The following is a 14,839-nucleotide window of genomic DNA, read 5'->3' as shown; positions in this document are numbered from 1 at the left end:
GGATGGATGTGTGTGTGTGTGTGTGGGGGGGGGGTAAAGAGAATAAGGAGCTGCCACTTGCCTGGATGCAGAGCGAAGCCCCCGGAGCCAGCAAATCAAGCTGTAATCCCTTCCTTTGTGTCAACGGCAAACAGAAAAAAATTGTCTCCAACAATGATTTCCCCGAGATCGGCAGCGGAGTGGAAGACAAGAAACCGAGGGAGTGAAGGACAGCGAGTAAGGGAGGGAGATGGAGAGCGAGCGAGGGAGGAAGAGAGAGAGAGAGAGAGAGAGAGGAGGAGATGGAGAGTGAGAGCAGCGGCGGCGGGGAGACCGCGGGAGCAGCTAGAGTGTGACAGAGGGAGGCAGCGGTCGCCGCCGAGCCACAGGGACACTGACACTCACTGGAGGATTCCAAGTGAGGAGAGAGGGAGAGATCAGTGGGGGAGGCAGGGAGGGAGGATTGGTTTGCCCCGTGTCTTTAAAACGCTGGGATGCAACGGCGGAGAGAGAGAGAGAGAGAGAGAGAGAGAGATAACCCCTCGTCCCCCTCGAAGAGGCAGCTGCAGACGTGAGGACAGCAACGAAGAGAGAGAGAGGCTTCTCTTCATCAATAGTGACATTAGCCCCACGTGATAACAATGGCCATCTGTAGGAGCAGTGAGGGGAGAGGGGAGGAGAGAGAGGGAGGGGACGGGAGGTGGTGTGTGTGTGTGGGGGGGGAAGGGGGGGGTCCTATATAAACACATTCACACACTCACACACACAGGGGGGAAAAAACGACCAGTGGGGAAGGGAAAGGTACCTGTTTGAGTCCAGCAAGAGGGAGCAACACATGTGCTCTGGATGGGGGGGTGCAGGAGGACAAAGGAAACAGAGGGCAGAGAAGTGTGGCTTTTATTTGCCTGCTTTTTGTCTTTCTGCCTCGTCACGCCAAGAGAAACATTTGCATGTGTGTGTGTGTGTGTGTGTGTGTGTGTGAGACAATAAACAGGCGGTGGCAGCGATAGCAGGTCAACAAGAAAAGGGAGAGAGAGGGAGGAGGGACAGGAAGACAGAAAGGCAGACGGAGGGGGGGAGGCAGTGTAAACATTTCAGTAACCTGAATGATGGTCTTCTTTACACAATTTGGGGACAAAAAAAGGTGTAAAGCCTTTTGGACGAAGGTTAAATTGCTTCTACAAAATCAAACGATGCTCCATCTCTATGCTCATTTTGTCCATGTCTCTACTTGTCTCATGGGCAGTCTTTGTTATAGCGTTTGTTTGCATTTGAAAGCTTTGAAGCTTGTGGGTGAGCAGTGGGAGATCTTTTAGGTGAGTTGAAGGAAAACGATTAACATTATTGGACTGTTTAAAAATTGAAATATCTTGGATGAACAACCCGAATGCTGAATAGATCCTTTCTATGCAACCAAATATTTTACAATTACATTTTGTGAAAGGGTTAAAGTATTTGATGTTAATCTTCTGGACCAGACCTGGTAAAGACCTGTCGATCACAAAGTAGCCGCGCCCTAAAGCGTTCTCGGCGTTATGATATATTAAACTTAAGTGGAACATATTTTAATAAATGAACATCATGCTGTGAAGAAGAGAGATGGACACCATGAACTCCTGTTTACAATGTTTACTGAGGGAATGAATCAAGAGCGAAGTAGAGTAATTTTCTCATAAACGTCTATGGGAGCAGAGGAGTCGCCCCCTGGTGGCCAGTAGAGGGAATGCAGGTTTTAGCTACTTTTCTTTTCATAACCAAACAACGCGGCCTACCGTTGGCTTGTGGAGGACCTTTGAAGGCTTGTCGAGGTGAACGTATATGTGAGTTGTTCTGGACATGCTTTATGTGCATTTCAGAGGTGTTACTGTTTTAGGTCAATGAATCCAGTAGGAAGAAAGTGGGTAAATTAAGGGGAAAAACATGTAATCCCTTTAATCTGGTGACCCTACGATATATATTGAGCTTTTTTTATTTAGTTTACGTTAGAACACTGGGCACGAGGAAGCCTCTCCGTCCCTCCCAGGGAGCTCAACACGCTCATACCGTAATCAGGCAAGAATCTATTTTCAATATATCAGAACATCATAATCCCAGGTCAGGGTTGAGGCGGATTTACCGGTCACATGGCCGAGCGCAAGAGACAGACCGCCGCAGATTGGACAGAGAGGCAGAGAGTGGATGAGCAAAGAAAAAAACAGTAATCTAGTCTATAGAGACACATTTTATTAGGGAGCAACGTAATAGTGGAGAGAAAAACAGGAGGAGGTGGACCTGTGATCCTTCTGTTGATTAAATCATGTCTGTGCATATGTGTGATAATCAAATTAATTCCTCAGGGGGGAAAATCTCTCTCTCTCTCTCTCTCTCTCTCTCACTCATCCAGCTTCTGCCTTTTAAGACACTTGAGGCTTCGAGGCCTTCGTGGTCACCACACAGCTAGCGTGAAAAAGCTGTTGTAACGCAAACATGACAGTCGGATGAAAACCGACCCGGACGCCGTCCCCTGACGGATCTGACCGCTTCGTGGCGTAAACCGAGCCCAGCCGTGGACGGGGGAGGGGGGGGGGGGGGTTTGGCTCGCCTCACACTTTCTGTGTGGCTCACAGTAACGTGAGACAGCAGCAGGAATGGCGCTCCGGCGCGAGACCCGCGCGGCTTTAATGGGCCGTGAGATTGAAGCGATTTGTTTTGTCCGTTGTCACGGTGAAAAGTGTAATGCGGCGATTTGTGGGAGAGCGACGGATTAGATTAAGAGGAGACGAGAGGGATGAGATGGAGAGTGTGTCGTTGGGGTGGAGAGGAAGAAAGGATGCTAGCTCGTTCAACTCACAAGGCACGGCGTGGCGATACAGATTGGCCCGGATGGTCTTCTGCAGCTCGTGGTCGGGGGAGGACTTCTGGAACCTCAGGCTCAGGTAGTGCTTCAGGTCCTTGTTGAGCTTGTGACCTGGAAACAGCCGACAGAACGAGAGACAGCTCAAAGAAAACCTCCAGGAACCCGCTGGTCTCTCCAGGTGCTCTCTTCAGACTTCAGGTGGACCAATGCTCCTGGACACCGAAAGCGAAGGTCTTGTTTGTCTGTCTCAGTGGACTTGGAAAAATGGAGTATTCCTCAAAGACAAGATTATGTTTACAAATTAATATAATGTTAAAGAAGTCAAACGTATATTTTAAGTCCATGTGATGCAACAGGACTCATGTCATTATGCTAAGATTAATTTTAATTGCATCTAATCTTAACTCAATCAGGCTCTCATTGAGATTAAGATCTTTCCAAGGGAGACCAAACAGCTGCACGACATACAGGAATACAAAAAAAACAAAAAAAGAACCACGTCCACTGTGACCGTTCTATGAGGTTATGCAACGTGAGAAATACCACCTACACACACGAAAGCAAAGAAAGATGCTCTCCATCAGACAGGGTGGTTCATTTAGAGGGGCGGGTCTGGATAATTGATTACAAGCGCCTGATTGGCTGGACGACAGAGGCTTACTCGGCCTTCGTCCAATCAGAGGCGCAGACGCTGCTGGCCGAGTTTGGCCACAGCCCCGGCCCTCACAATAGGGCCAGATGGCCGGAGCTGGCTCTCACGCCAGGGTCTCATTTAGGGCCATTTAATGATCTCCAAATATATCATCCATGTCTGGGAGAGCTGGCGAGCAGCTCTTGGGGGAGGTGCCGTGACCTGCTGTCGGCGGGGGGGCGTTTGTCCTGGCTCGGTGTGGTGGACCTCTCTCTCCACCAACAACCTTTTCCTACTTTGGAACTAATAGGAATTTCCCTGCGGATTGAAATCATTCTGTAATATTCTTCTCAACAGGGAGACATTACTACAAATACTGACTGAAACATGCGGCGCCGATCATGTGCAGCACAGAAAGACACACCTAAAACTACAAAAAGGACAAAGAGATATGAGATATGCTGCCTGAGGTCCCTCCTGATACGTTTGTCACATTCATGTGTTTAGCGGTCATGAACACAGCTAAGCTAACATTAGCATAACCATGAATCTGACTCTGCTGCTTGTATTTGCTCCTCAGAAGTAGAGACCCCGGTCGGCGGTCTACTTTGCTGTATTTTTCCGTTCTTCCACACACACACACATACACACTGTGTAATTCAGTGCAAGCAAAGCACTGTCAGGTAATTGTTACCTAGCAACCAGCGAGTGCTGACGACCATCATTACGGTGCCTGCTAGGCGAGCAGCAGTCAGATTGTAAAAGAGAAACACACACACACACACACACACACACACACACACACACACACGCCTTCTCCCAATCCATCCTCTCCTGCGATGATCTGATTTATACGAACAGCTCTTGGTCCAAAATGAAATACGCCCCGCATACATTAGTGTTGTGCGTGGTGTCAGTTCTGCTGGCTCAGGCGCCCCCCCCCCCCCCCCCCCCCGAGATAAGGGGCCGCTGTCGGGGACGACCCCCCCCCCCCCCATGGCAAGCCCAGGTGTCACGCTGCATCAATGAGAAAGTCATCAAATATTCAATATTTGTGAGGATGAAAGCGGTGTGGATCAGAGATTACAACGGCACCGCTGTGTGTGTGAGCGTGTTGCAGCTCGTGCGCCTCTTGCTTAGTTTGTTTTATCACAAACGTTGTTTCTCTGAACATATACAGAATTTCTAGTACAGATGGACTGGACTTGAAGCACAGAATGAGCTCCTCTCTGATAGTGGATTCTTGGTTCCATGTGATGTGTTTTCTGTCCGAGAACATGCTCCAATTCCTCTGCTTTCAATTCATTTTGGGAGTTCGGCTTTAAAAAAGTATTACATGGTATTTGAGATTTTGGAATAAGACAATAGCTTTTTTTTTTTTTTGTTCTTGACCCATTTTGAGTGTTTTCCCAGCAGCGTGCAATAAAAGGAAAAAAAACAAAGCTTTGGAATCCAACAAAAACAACCAGATGTGGTGAGAAAACAGGAGATTTGGTCGCCCACAAACACACAAGTGTTCCTCAGATTTTGAACCAAACAATTGAGCATGAAGAGCCCTGAATTGTGTAGAATAAGGTTATTACACTAATTCACCGACTGTTTCTCCTGAATGTGTCAACTGTGCTGATATACTTATAAAGTTGTCCTATAGTGAGGAATTATACAACAGAGACTTCATATGTTAATATGTTCAACCAAAGTGCATCTTTCTAGTCCAGTTTACAGTTTCTTAGCCAATTGACCGAAAACCCAATTTAGTTTTCAGCAAAAGTGCCACTAATTAAACGTTAACTAAAATGTGAATATCTGCATGTTGTCGGAGCTTGCTGTGCCTTCTGCCTGTGGAACTGCAGGTTTGAGCCCAAACTACTCAAATAAGTCACCGTGGCCTCCATGAAACTGTCATTTTTCATGTTTCTCTGCCGTTTTATTGATCCAAAGTGGAGCGCCGCGACCCGATTCTTTCTGCCAGTAAAAACGGTGAAAAAAAACAATAAGATGGATCATTCGAGGCAGGACACTCCTGATTCTCCGTAACGATGAAATCACACCATCGGGGATAATCCGAGGCCCCGGAGAAGCTGAGGCATGTTTCAGCTTTTCAGTTTCCTGGGAGCTGGCCTGTGACTTTCTTTTTTTTTGTTGAGGCGGAGCAGAGATGTGTGAGGCCCTCCTGTCGTTTTACAGATAGACAGAGAGTGAGACAGAGAGACGGGTTTAACCCAAATAAGAGTGGATTACACACATCCTCCGTGCCTGCAGTCGGCATTACACAACCTTAAAGGTGCAGTGTGTTGGATTCGGTGGCTTTTGAAACAACTTTCAAGTCACAGAGTCAGAGTCCCTCGTGGCTGTAATGAGAGTTTGGTCGGCTGCTTATAGCACTACATTTTAATATTGTATGTGCGGAGGCTTAAAATACGCCCAGTGGGCTTGCATGCCTCTTCCTGCGGTGTGAAAGGATGCATATCTGTGTTGGTTCTGTATTTTTTCAATTGTGCAAAATGAACTTAAACTAGTGTATGTTCATCGAAATGCAGAAATACAGAAAAAGACACCGACAGTAAAAACTTTAAAGCACCAAACGATATCTCGCCCCTAAGAAACAGATGAAAACTAACGTTACTCGGGGTAACAGCATTTTAGGGATCCACTAACTAACGCTCGTAACAAAACAAAATAACAACGACTCTTGTTTTCAGGTGATTAACAGAAAAACATACGTATTAATATTATACTCACTTCCCCACTGAATGCTGCACACTGTTCCTTTAAATCAAGTTACATCCCTCTCACTTTGTGCACAGTGTGTGTGTGTGTGTGTGTGTGCATGCTCTCATCCGACGACATAGCGTTTCACACATGCTCGTGTACATTTCTTTGCACATGAAGATAAAGATTAAAAAAAGAAGGTGCGTTTTAAAGGATATGCTATCTTACTATGACTTGAAAAAAATATATGTTAGATGCTTTTAATCTCACACTACAAGAGATTTAAAATAGAGAAAAAAAGATGTGCCAATTGAAGAGGATTTCACAAAAATAAAAAAGCATACCGGACAGCAGAAGTGACACAGACATATGGTGGTGTCTGCTTGAAGCCTGAGCAGCGGCCTATAGAGAGCCACACGACAGCTGCCATCGCTACGAGCCGCTGCCACTTCCTGTCAATCAGTTACCTGCACATGCACACAGCTGCTGTGAAGTTTTTGATCATTTGTTCATATTAAAATCAACAGCAATTGAGTGAATATTCATTTGAGGAAATGTCCACGTGTGTGTGTGTGTGTGTGTGTGTGTGTGTGTGTGTGTGTGTGTGACGCTCTGTTCAGGTGCTGATTGGAATTCATCCTCAGTCCTCCAGCTCAACACTGCCCTCTGTGTCTCCCGGGCCTCAACACTGAAAGTCGGCCTCTCACAGAAACTGTTGCCACGGCAACCCAGGACCCGAAACCAGTGAGCGGGATGAGCCACTGCTGTGGTCATTATGGGCTGCTGCCCTCCAGTGGTGGATCTCAATTCTATAACAAGATCTAAATATTAATCTCGGTTGAGCTAAATTATGAAAAAGCTATCATTAAGGATAGTTTTGAGGTTTAATTTTTTTTAATTGTATTTAACGTTTTTTTCTTTTTTGACCCGCATTATTTTCCCTTGTATGTAAAAAAAGATTTCCTAAACAATAGGAACCAACTTGCAGCTCCAGTAACTCGTCCCTTATTTCTGAACACAATCTGTGTAAACGTTTTGATGAAGGCTCTGTTAACACGTTAAATACGTTAGCATTGTGACACACACACACACACACACACACACACACACACACACACACACACACACAGACACACAGACAGACAGATTGATGATGAGCTCTAGTTTTGAGTCAGGCTCGTCTGGTGTGTTTCTCTCCCCTGGAAGTAGCAGCTGACACAGATTAGGTGTTAAATGACATGCAGGTTGCCCTTTTGTGAAGAGGAGAGCAGCCAATTGGGACACACACACAGACACACACACACACACACACACACACACACACACTGTGTGCTACCTAATGAAACACCACCTGTAGTGATGACAAAGGATTACAGCGCGAGACAAGACGCCCCCCCCAAGCTAGATCCCCACACGAGGGTGTCGGGCGGAGGTGACCCCGTCCAGGTGGGAGTCTCCACGGACTTGATGCAAGTGGTACCAAGTGCTTTGAAGAAATTGTTTGGAAAATCAACCTATTTGGCTTCTTTCTTCTTTTAATTTCCTGCACTAGTACACTTAAAAATGTCTGCGCACTGACCATCCTGCAACGTTCATTTGAACGTGAATGTCCATTCTTCTCCCATTTTATTTCCATGGCTCAAAAAATGAACGAGGTACATCTTATTTTCTAACTCTCACCGAGAAGACTTCCCAACATTTTCTAAACTACTCCTCTGCCACTCTAAGCAGACAAAACACCTTCTCCGATGCTTGAGGATTTCACAAGCCAGATTTCTGTTATCACATTTTGATTAAGGCGGCTCCACTCTGTCTGCATCCTTCTATCCGATGCGGTGCTGTGGCACGAGAGGGGCAGCAAACTCAACACAATTGCATAGTCAAAATCACACACTGATTGTCCATAACAGTTGCATTTCTACAAAGCCGTTCCTCCAGATCTTTAAATTGCCTTGTTTGTCTTCGTCCCGAGCCATCTTGAAAGAAGGCATTTCCTCCTGAGGACAAATCATATCCACGGAGTAGGAACTGGAAACGCTGATTCTTAAACAGTAAATTCCATTGTTTCAGCGGCTTCCTGTGGGTCTCAGGACATCCCGTCAGTCAACACTGGACTCTCTGGTTACGGATGAGAGCCTTTATTCATCCAGCACTACGAGGAGGGGGGGGTTTCAACTAACAAAAGCAATCAAGTGCTCCGGCTCCCGGTGATGGGTTTCATGCTCTGAGCTCACTTGCTGCAAAAAGTAGCTGCAGATCTCCGGCTATTAACCGGCCATTACAGCTGAGAGCTATGGACAGCCGACACGTAAATACCGACTTGAAATACGGATATTGTAGTTTTTGGTGTTTTTTTGACCGCTTGGAGCTGTATCTTTCTCAGAGGCCTTCAATCACCCTTCTACGAGTCGTCTAAGAGACTTCTACGAGCCTTCTACGAGTCTTCTATGACCCTTCTTCGAGTCTTCTATGACCCTTCTTCGAGTCTTCTATGACCCTTCAACGAGCCTTCTACGAGTCTTCTATGACCCTTCTTCGAGTCTTCTATGACCCTTCTACAAGCCTTCTACGAGTTTTCTATGACCCTTCTTCGAGTCTTCTAAGAGACTTCTACAAGCCTTCTATGAGCATTATAAGAGCCTTCTAGGAGCCTTATGACAGCCTTCTACGAGCTTTCTATGAGCCTTGTAAGAGCCTTTAATGAGCCCTGCAGTCAGCGTGGCGGGGCTTGAGAGCAAAACACATGAATCCCAGAGAGGTCCGCCAGGCAGTTCTGGACCTCTGATTCTATACAAGCACAACCACAAGCAGCCACACCCAGAGCAGCTTTCTTGTCATTACCAGACCACAGCAGTGTTCAGCTAGAAGCCCAATATGGTCGTCATATTTGCATCTGTACTCTTAAATACTTCTTTGACTGAATTACACATTTTATTAACAGACGTCCAAAGTTCATCTTCTTTAAGTGTCTGCTAAACATTTGCCAAAGTTTAGGAGATTTAAACCCACACTGGTACGTCCATGGTGTGTCAGGGCCCCGTAAACATGCTTCTGTCCACAAAGTAAAGGAGTCATTAGCACTTATTTGGTTTTTGTTCTTTGTTTTGATCTTAGCAGTCCCCGTGGACAAAAATCGCGCACCAGACCAATAACAAGTAATAGTACATGGAAACTATTTTGAAGGTGGTGGTCTGGTTTACTTATCAAGGTGATATTTTGGCATCAGTTTTACCAGTCCCTCACAGCTATTTCAGCTACCTTTTAAGTATCTCAAATCATCATCCACACCGATGCATTCAAAGTGCTCCTGGGGAATTTAAAAACTCTAAACCTGAGAGTCTCCCACCATATGTTAGTGTGAGAAGTTTCAAGTTTCACAACATGCTGGTCAGCGTTTATATTTATTCATTGTTTCGGCTTCTGGCACAACAACACAGCTCTTGAATGCCATGATGTAATCAACACAAGGTACGAAATATCAACGGTAACACATGGAGCGATCGTGAACATGATGTATTAGTATTCAGAGAGCTAAATGATGAGCCACAAACAGTAAAATATATACAGCCCACTCATTGAGAATATTTGTAGTTTTAGAAATTTTACTATTTTTACGTTTGTTACATTAATTGTTGAAAATAATTCATCATTGTAGCTCTTAACACAAATTGTAAGAATTAAGTTGCTCTTTTTATGAAAGACCCTGTGGTTTTATACAGAAGCGCAGGGTTCATGCGAGGAGGCAGGTGGGCCGGTTCTGATCCGGTTCTCCAGCGCTTTTGCTGCTGAGTCAGTCAGCAGTGCATGATGGGAGAACTGGTCTGAAGGAAGAGTCACACACACACACACACACACACCGAGGCGGGCAGAGGCGGTGTGTTCCGCTCCAGTGCGCCGCATCTGTTCAGTGCTAAATATAACCAGAGGAACCCGGGCCGACCGCTCCCTCCGCGTTGCGTTAGCAGCTGAGTAGGACGAAGGATGGAGGAAGAAAAAAAGGGGGGAGGCGGGGAGGAGAGAGAGAAAAGGTTGTAAAGACTAAAAGGAACGAGTGGAAGCTTGAGGGGGGAAATGTTGAGAGGAGGGTCAGTATACATCCCTGATAAACACCGATTTACTGCCTATATATTCGGAATATATTTGAACACAGACGAAACATGGGAGCTATTCCTGTCAAACACTGAAACACCAAACTCAACAGACTCCAGATGGCAGGATCTCTATTCTTATCCCCCGGGTTCACCTTAAGAGTGAAAGGAAAAATACTCCTCCTGTTTGCAAAGAAGAAAAAGCACACAATGAAGCTATTTTTAATGCGTCCATTGTGTCGTTTTTCCCTCCCGTGGGCCACACGTGTAAAAAAAGAGAGTCCTCCCCGCCGCTGATGGAGAACATCAAGCTTCAGTTGGCATGCGAGCACGCCATCGGTTCTAACCGGCTGCCTCTGGTAAATGTCATTGCCTGCCTGTGATTAAAGGCGCGTGCGTCTTAGACGGGAGCCGGTATCCACGGGGCAAGAAGACGGAGATGAGATACACGTCCCCCACCCTCCCCCCCTCTGGCTGCAGCAGGTTTGAGCGCCTCACACCACGGGGACGAGGGCGCCATCGCCGGCCGGCTAACATGATGAAACTCACAATAAAGCAAGGGGACGAGAAATGATCCCATTAGGGCTCCAGCTCCAGCGCGTTAACATCTGGATGAGGGAGTGGAGTGAGGAGAAGGCTTTCCGTGGAGCGCAGTGAGCGATAGTTTGTACCTTGAGGGCTGTGATGGAAGAGGCTTCTCGTTTAGGAAAACGTGCAGAAATGTAAAACCTCAACCTAAAAGAGTAAAATGCTAAATCTGCCTTTCTACCGGAGACACAATGACAAAAAGTAAAAAGATATTTCCCTCACAACTTAAAGAGACGTTTCATGTGACACAAGCCCTGTGAAACGTCTGGGCATCATTGTGCTCCGTGAAGAGGCTAAACTGAAGCATTCGGTTTTAACTGCTTCACACTGCGTCCGCGTGGGATGGTAAGACTGAATAAACCATCACATGCCTGACCTTCAGACTGCAGGAGCGCGCTGACTCTCCGTCACAGCCGGGTAACGCCACACGCCGAGAAGATTGCGAGACCTTTGAGATGAAACTATGAAAGAAGATAAGCGACGGAGACGCCGCAAGAGAAAAGGTTAAAAACTGCATGTGAGGCCTTTTAAATAAAGACGCAGCCACAGGGGGGCGGTTTCATTACGCCGCGGTGCCGAGGGAACAAGGACTTTAAAAGAGGCTTTCCAAAAGGTTCCAAGGTGCTTCCCCCCAAAACATAGCAGTTTAAGAATCATTTACAACGGAGCTGATCAATAGATTATGTTTTGCAGAAAATATATCTGAAAAAAGCTCCTAAACAACAGTTGGTGGTGAAGTAATGAAGTAATTGGCGAGATTGCAACACATTAGTTGTCAGCTAGCATCTTAATGTCAAGTCTTTGTCCTCTGACACGTTGTTCAATCAGAGCCCGTTGTCACCCAACGCTGGCGATTCAATATTATGCAGATTCGTGAAGGGATCTGACGGCACGACATCAAGAGTCCCCAGTTTGATAAATGGAGCCAGATTCCCATTTGGTGTTTCTTCTTTCGTCGCTCCTTCCGAAGTCAAGGATATTGTGCTTTAAATGGTAAAACACAATGAGTAACGCCTTCCTTCCCACATCCTACACACTGGTGACAAATCCACTGGTGCCGGAGCGGAGACGACAAATGGGCAGATTCCAAGGCCGGGCACGGGTTCAAGGCCTAAAAGAAGGAAGGATGTGTATTAATTGAGCCTGGACACATTGAAGACCTTGTGTCTTTTTAAAAAGCGTTTCCTGGTATAAAACCTGGCAAACCAGAACTGCTCTTCTTAATCATGTGTGTGGTATTACTTTAACATGAACAGATGACATTTTAAGGCTTAAAACAATCTGCCTATTTATTGAAAAACACAAAAAGTTGCAGCTCCAGGATGAACAGAATCACTAAATAAAAGTCAGTCTAGACTACCCAACAACCAACAAATGTACTTTTAACTTGAGTCAATGAAATCCTTGAACTTCTTCTAAGGTGTTTGACTCCCGTAGAAAGCACAATGCATTTGCATTTGTTCGAGGGCCTCACGTTTAACGGTGTTTCCAACAAAGAAAATCATTTTGCTGTCCTCGCCCGACCTGGTCTCAAAGGTATCTGTCTTGTCAGTGCGCCCGACCGCCCGCCAGATGCTTCCGACAAACAGCTGCAGTCCCGGGGTCAACCCCTCCCTCGGTGGGAAAACCTGCACTGTGTTCTATCTGCAGGAACATTTACCTTTTTTAGCTGTCGGTGTAGACGTTTAAGTCGGATCGCGACGGCCTCGGCCGCCATGTTTAACCTCCCACTGTGGCTCTTCATGGAGAACAGATCTGGGTCTCTTTCAGAGTTACTCGAGTTGGGCGTTCAAAGTCAACGCCAACCGCTCGAGACGACTGTTTCCGTCACTTTGTCAGAAGAGGCTAAATTTACTCTGGAGACGCGGTGATTCAGAGGGTCCCAGCTGGAAGGAAACCAGCGTGTGATTTGATAGGCCGAGGCACGTGTCGCATATGGTAGATCTGCACACGAAAGCAGGCCAAATAAGTGAAGGGAAACAGCGTTTGAGGCTCACGTGATGCGTTCGCTCGGTCGTGAGCAGAAAGGCAGACGTGTGCTGGCAGCTGAAATGTGCTCTCAGCTCGCTGGGCGTTGTTCCTTCTGTGAATGGAACATCTTCAGCTTTTGGAGTGTCGCTCGGACGAAAGAAGAAACTTCAAAGAGTCATCTTGGACATCTTTCACAGAGGAGAAATCCTTTTGGCAATTATCTCACTGGCTTTAGACATGTTTGACTCTAGAAATGTTTGAGGTCCAGGTCGCCAAAACAAATCGCAGAACAGGCTTGTTAGGTCATCCGGTTATTTCCAGGTTTTGAAATAAAAAAGCTGGTAAATGTCAGCCTCCCTCTATGAAGAGAACAACCCGAGAGCACAGAGACGTTACAGCGTAATGGATTCTGAGAGAAGAACTGAAACCGTCACAGCGGCGAGGGGGGGGGGGGGTCAATCAGCCCGGGGTGCTCAGATCAGGTGATCAGGGGCCGCGAAACACTTAAACTCTGAGGTGGTTGGTTTTTTCTTATATCGAAAGCTTTTTTGAAGCAGCAATTGGGGGGTGGGGGGTGCACTGGACAGCAGCTGGTCCCCTTCACTGAGACAAGACCGCCGTGACCAACTCAAACCACAACACCCCCTCCTCTGGCCTCGTGACGCTGATGAGGATATCAGATGGAGGGAGATGCTGGAGATGTCCCTTTGCTACCTGCCACGAGGGAGCAGATATACGACTGAGGGCGGAGGAGACGGAGGAGACGGAGAAGACGCCGGGACACACAACACCAAAGTGTGTGAACCTTCTCAGACCTGTTTGAAGTCGTCAGGGGTGTAATTTAACCTTTTCCCCGCTCTGTGGATAAATACCTCCGGGATCAAGATGACGGGAAGAGGAGCCGGGCTCCTCTGAACCTGTGAGATCAAAGCGGACTTTGTCACTGAGAGCTCGGGTTTATCTTGTCGGGTTTCGTTGCCCCGGGTTTATGTCTCTGTGAACCACAAGGAAACCGAATTGGTTATCGATGCAATACAACAGAAAAACACCATGTTTTCACTCACAAATGCTCCAATTCGTCAGTTATTAAGGGCCTTTGTTGTTGTTGCAAACAATGATTTTATAAATAAAAGGTATCTAGGAATGCAATATTTAATTTTGATCATGAGCTGGTTTATCAATTATTATTCCTTTAAATAATATTGACCCAGGGGGTAATATTTATTTTATAAACTGAGTAAAACAATTATACAACAGAAAATTGCCCCATTTAACAACTTCAGATCTAAGCAGGCCACAACAAGCCCTCGTCAGTCGTTCATCTAAATCCACGGTTCTACCACTAGGGGGCACAGTGCTGGACACATCTGCAATACACAGCTGGATGTGTTAAATAAAACAGATCAGAGATACAACGGTAAGTATTCTGACCTCTTCCAGGACCGAGCTGCATGTTTCCTGAAGTTTGCACTGAGCTTATCGAGTGTGATGGCCGAGGTCTTTGAGAATATTCCAGGAAAGCTACTTCAGGTGGAAACATTTCCTTAAAGCATCCCTCGCCCCTAAAGTGTGGCCCACGAGGCCTGTGTGCGTCAATCCCTCAACCCGGTAGCTCATTAACAATAGAAGGCCTTCACAACCTGCTAAGCACGGATCACGGGCTTATTCAAGCTTTTCTGCACCACTTACTTACGATACACGTCGATTCGTTTTTGCCGCTGGATGTGTAGTCAGAATAGAGTGTCAAGGTATCAGGCCGCAGTGCACGAGGGGTTCATCTACGCCAGATTTAGGAGGATGTCTTGGCAAATATAGAATTAAGAATGAAGATGCTTTTGCAAGTAAATAATGACGTGAAACGGAGAATCCGTCATTTTGTTAATCTCACAAACTGCTCCTTCAGATTACACTGATTATTTTTAAGTAAGTCTTCATTTTGTATTGCAAACATTTAGATGAGCACCAGGCTATTTCCTTGGAGGCAGATTTTCACTTCTACAGTCCAGTCTGGGCTCGTGAACAGAGGACCTTTGG

The 14,839-nt window shown here is 46.3% G+C and overlaps 1 protein-coding gene across 15 annotated transcripts in view; it reads right to left on the bottom strand.

Annotated features, from left to right (window-relative positions):
- The window catches only part of LOC119221946 (membrane-associated guanylate kinase, WW and PDZ domain-containing protein 1-like), a 60,059-nt gene that overhangs the window by 39,571 nt on the left and 5,649 nt on the right, over nucleotides 1-14,839 (bottom strand). For all 15 annotated transcript variants that reach the window (XM_062562489.1, XM_037478183.2, XM_037478175.2 and 12 more), the window contains exon 2: nucleotides 2,810-2,926. In XM_062562489.1, the coding sequence (XP_062418473.1) occupies nucleotides 2,810-2,926 (117 nt within the window). The remainder of the gene's footprint in view (nucleotides 1-2,809; nucleotides 2,927-14,839) is intronic.

This window comes from Pungitius pungitius, chromosome 1, assembly GCF_949316345.1.
Source record: "Pungitius pungitius chromosome 1, fPunPun2.1, whole genome shotgun sequence".
NCBI classification, from domain to species: domain Eukaryota; kingdom Metazoa; phylum Chordata; class Actinopteri; order Perciformes; family Gasterosteidae; genus Pungitius; species Pungitius pungitius.
Note: the sequence above shows the minus strand (reverse complement) of the source record. Positions and strands in the feature narration are given on the sequence as shown.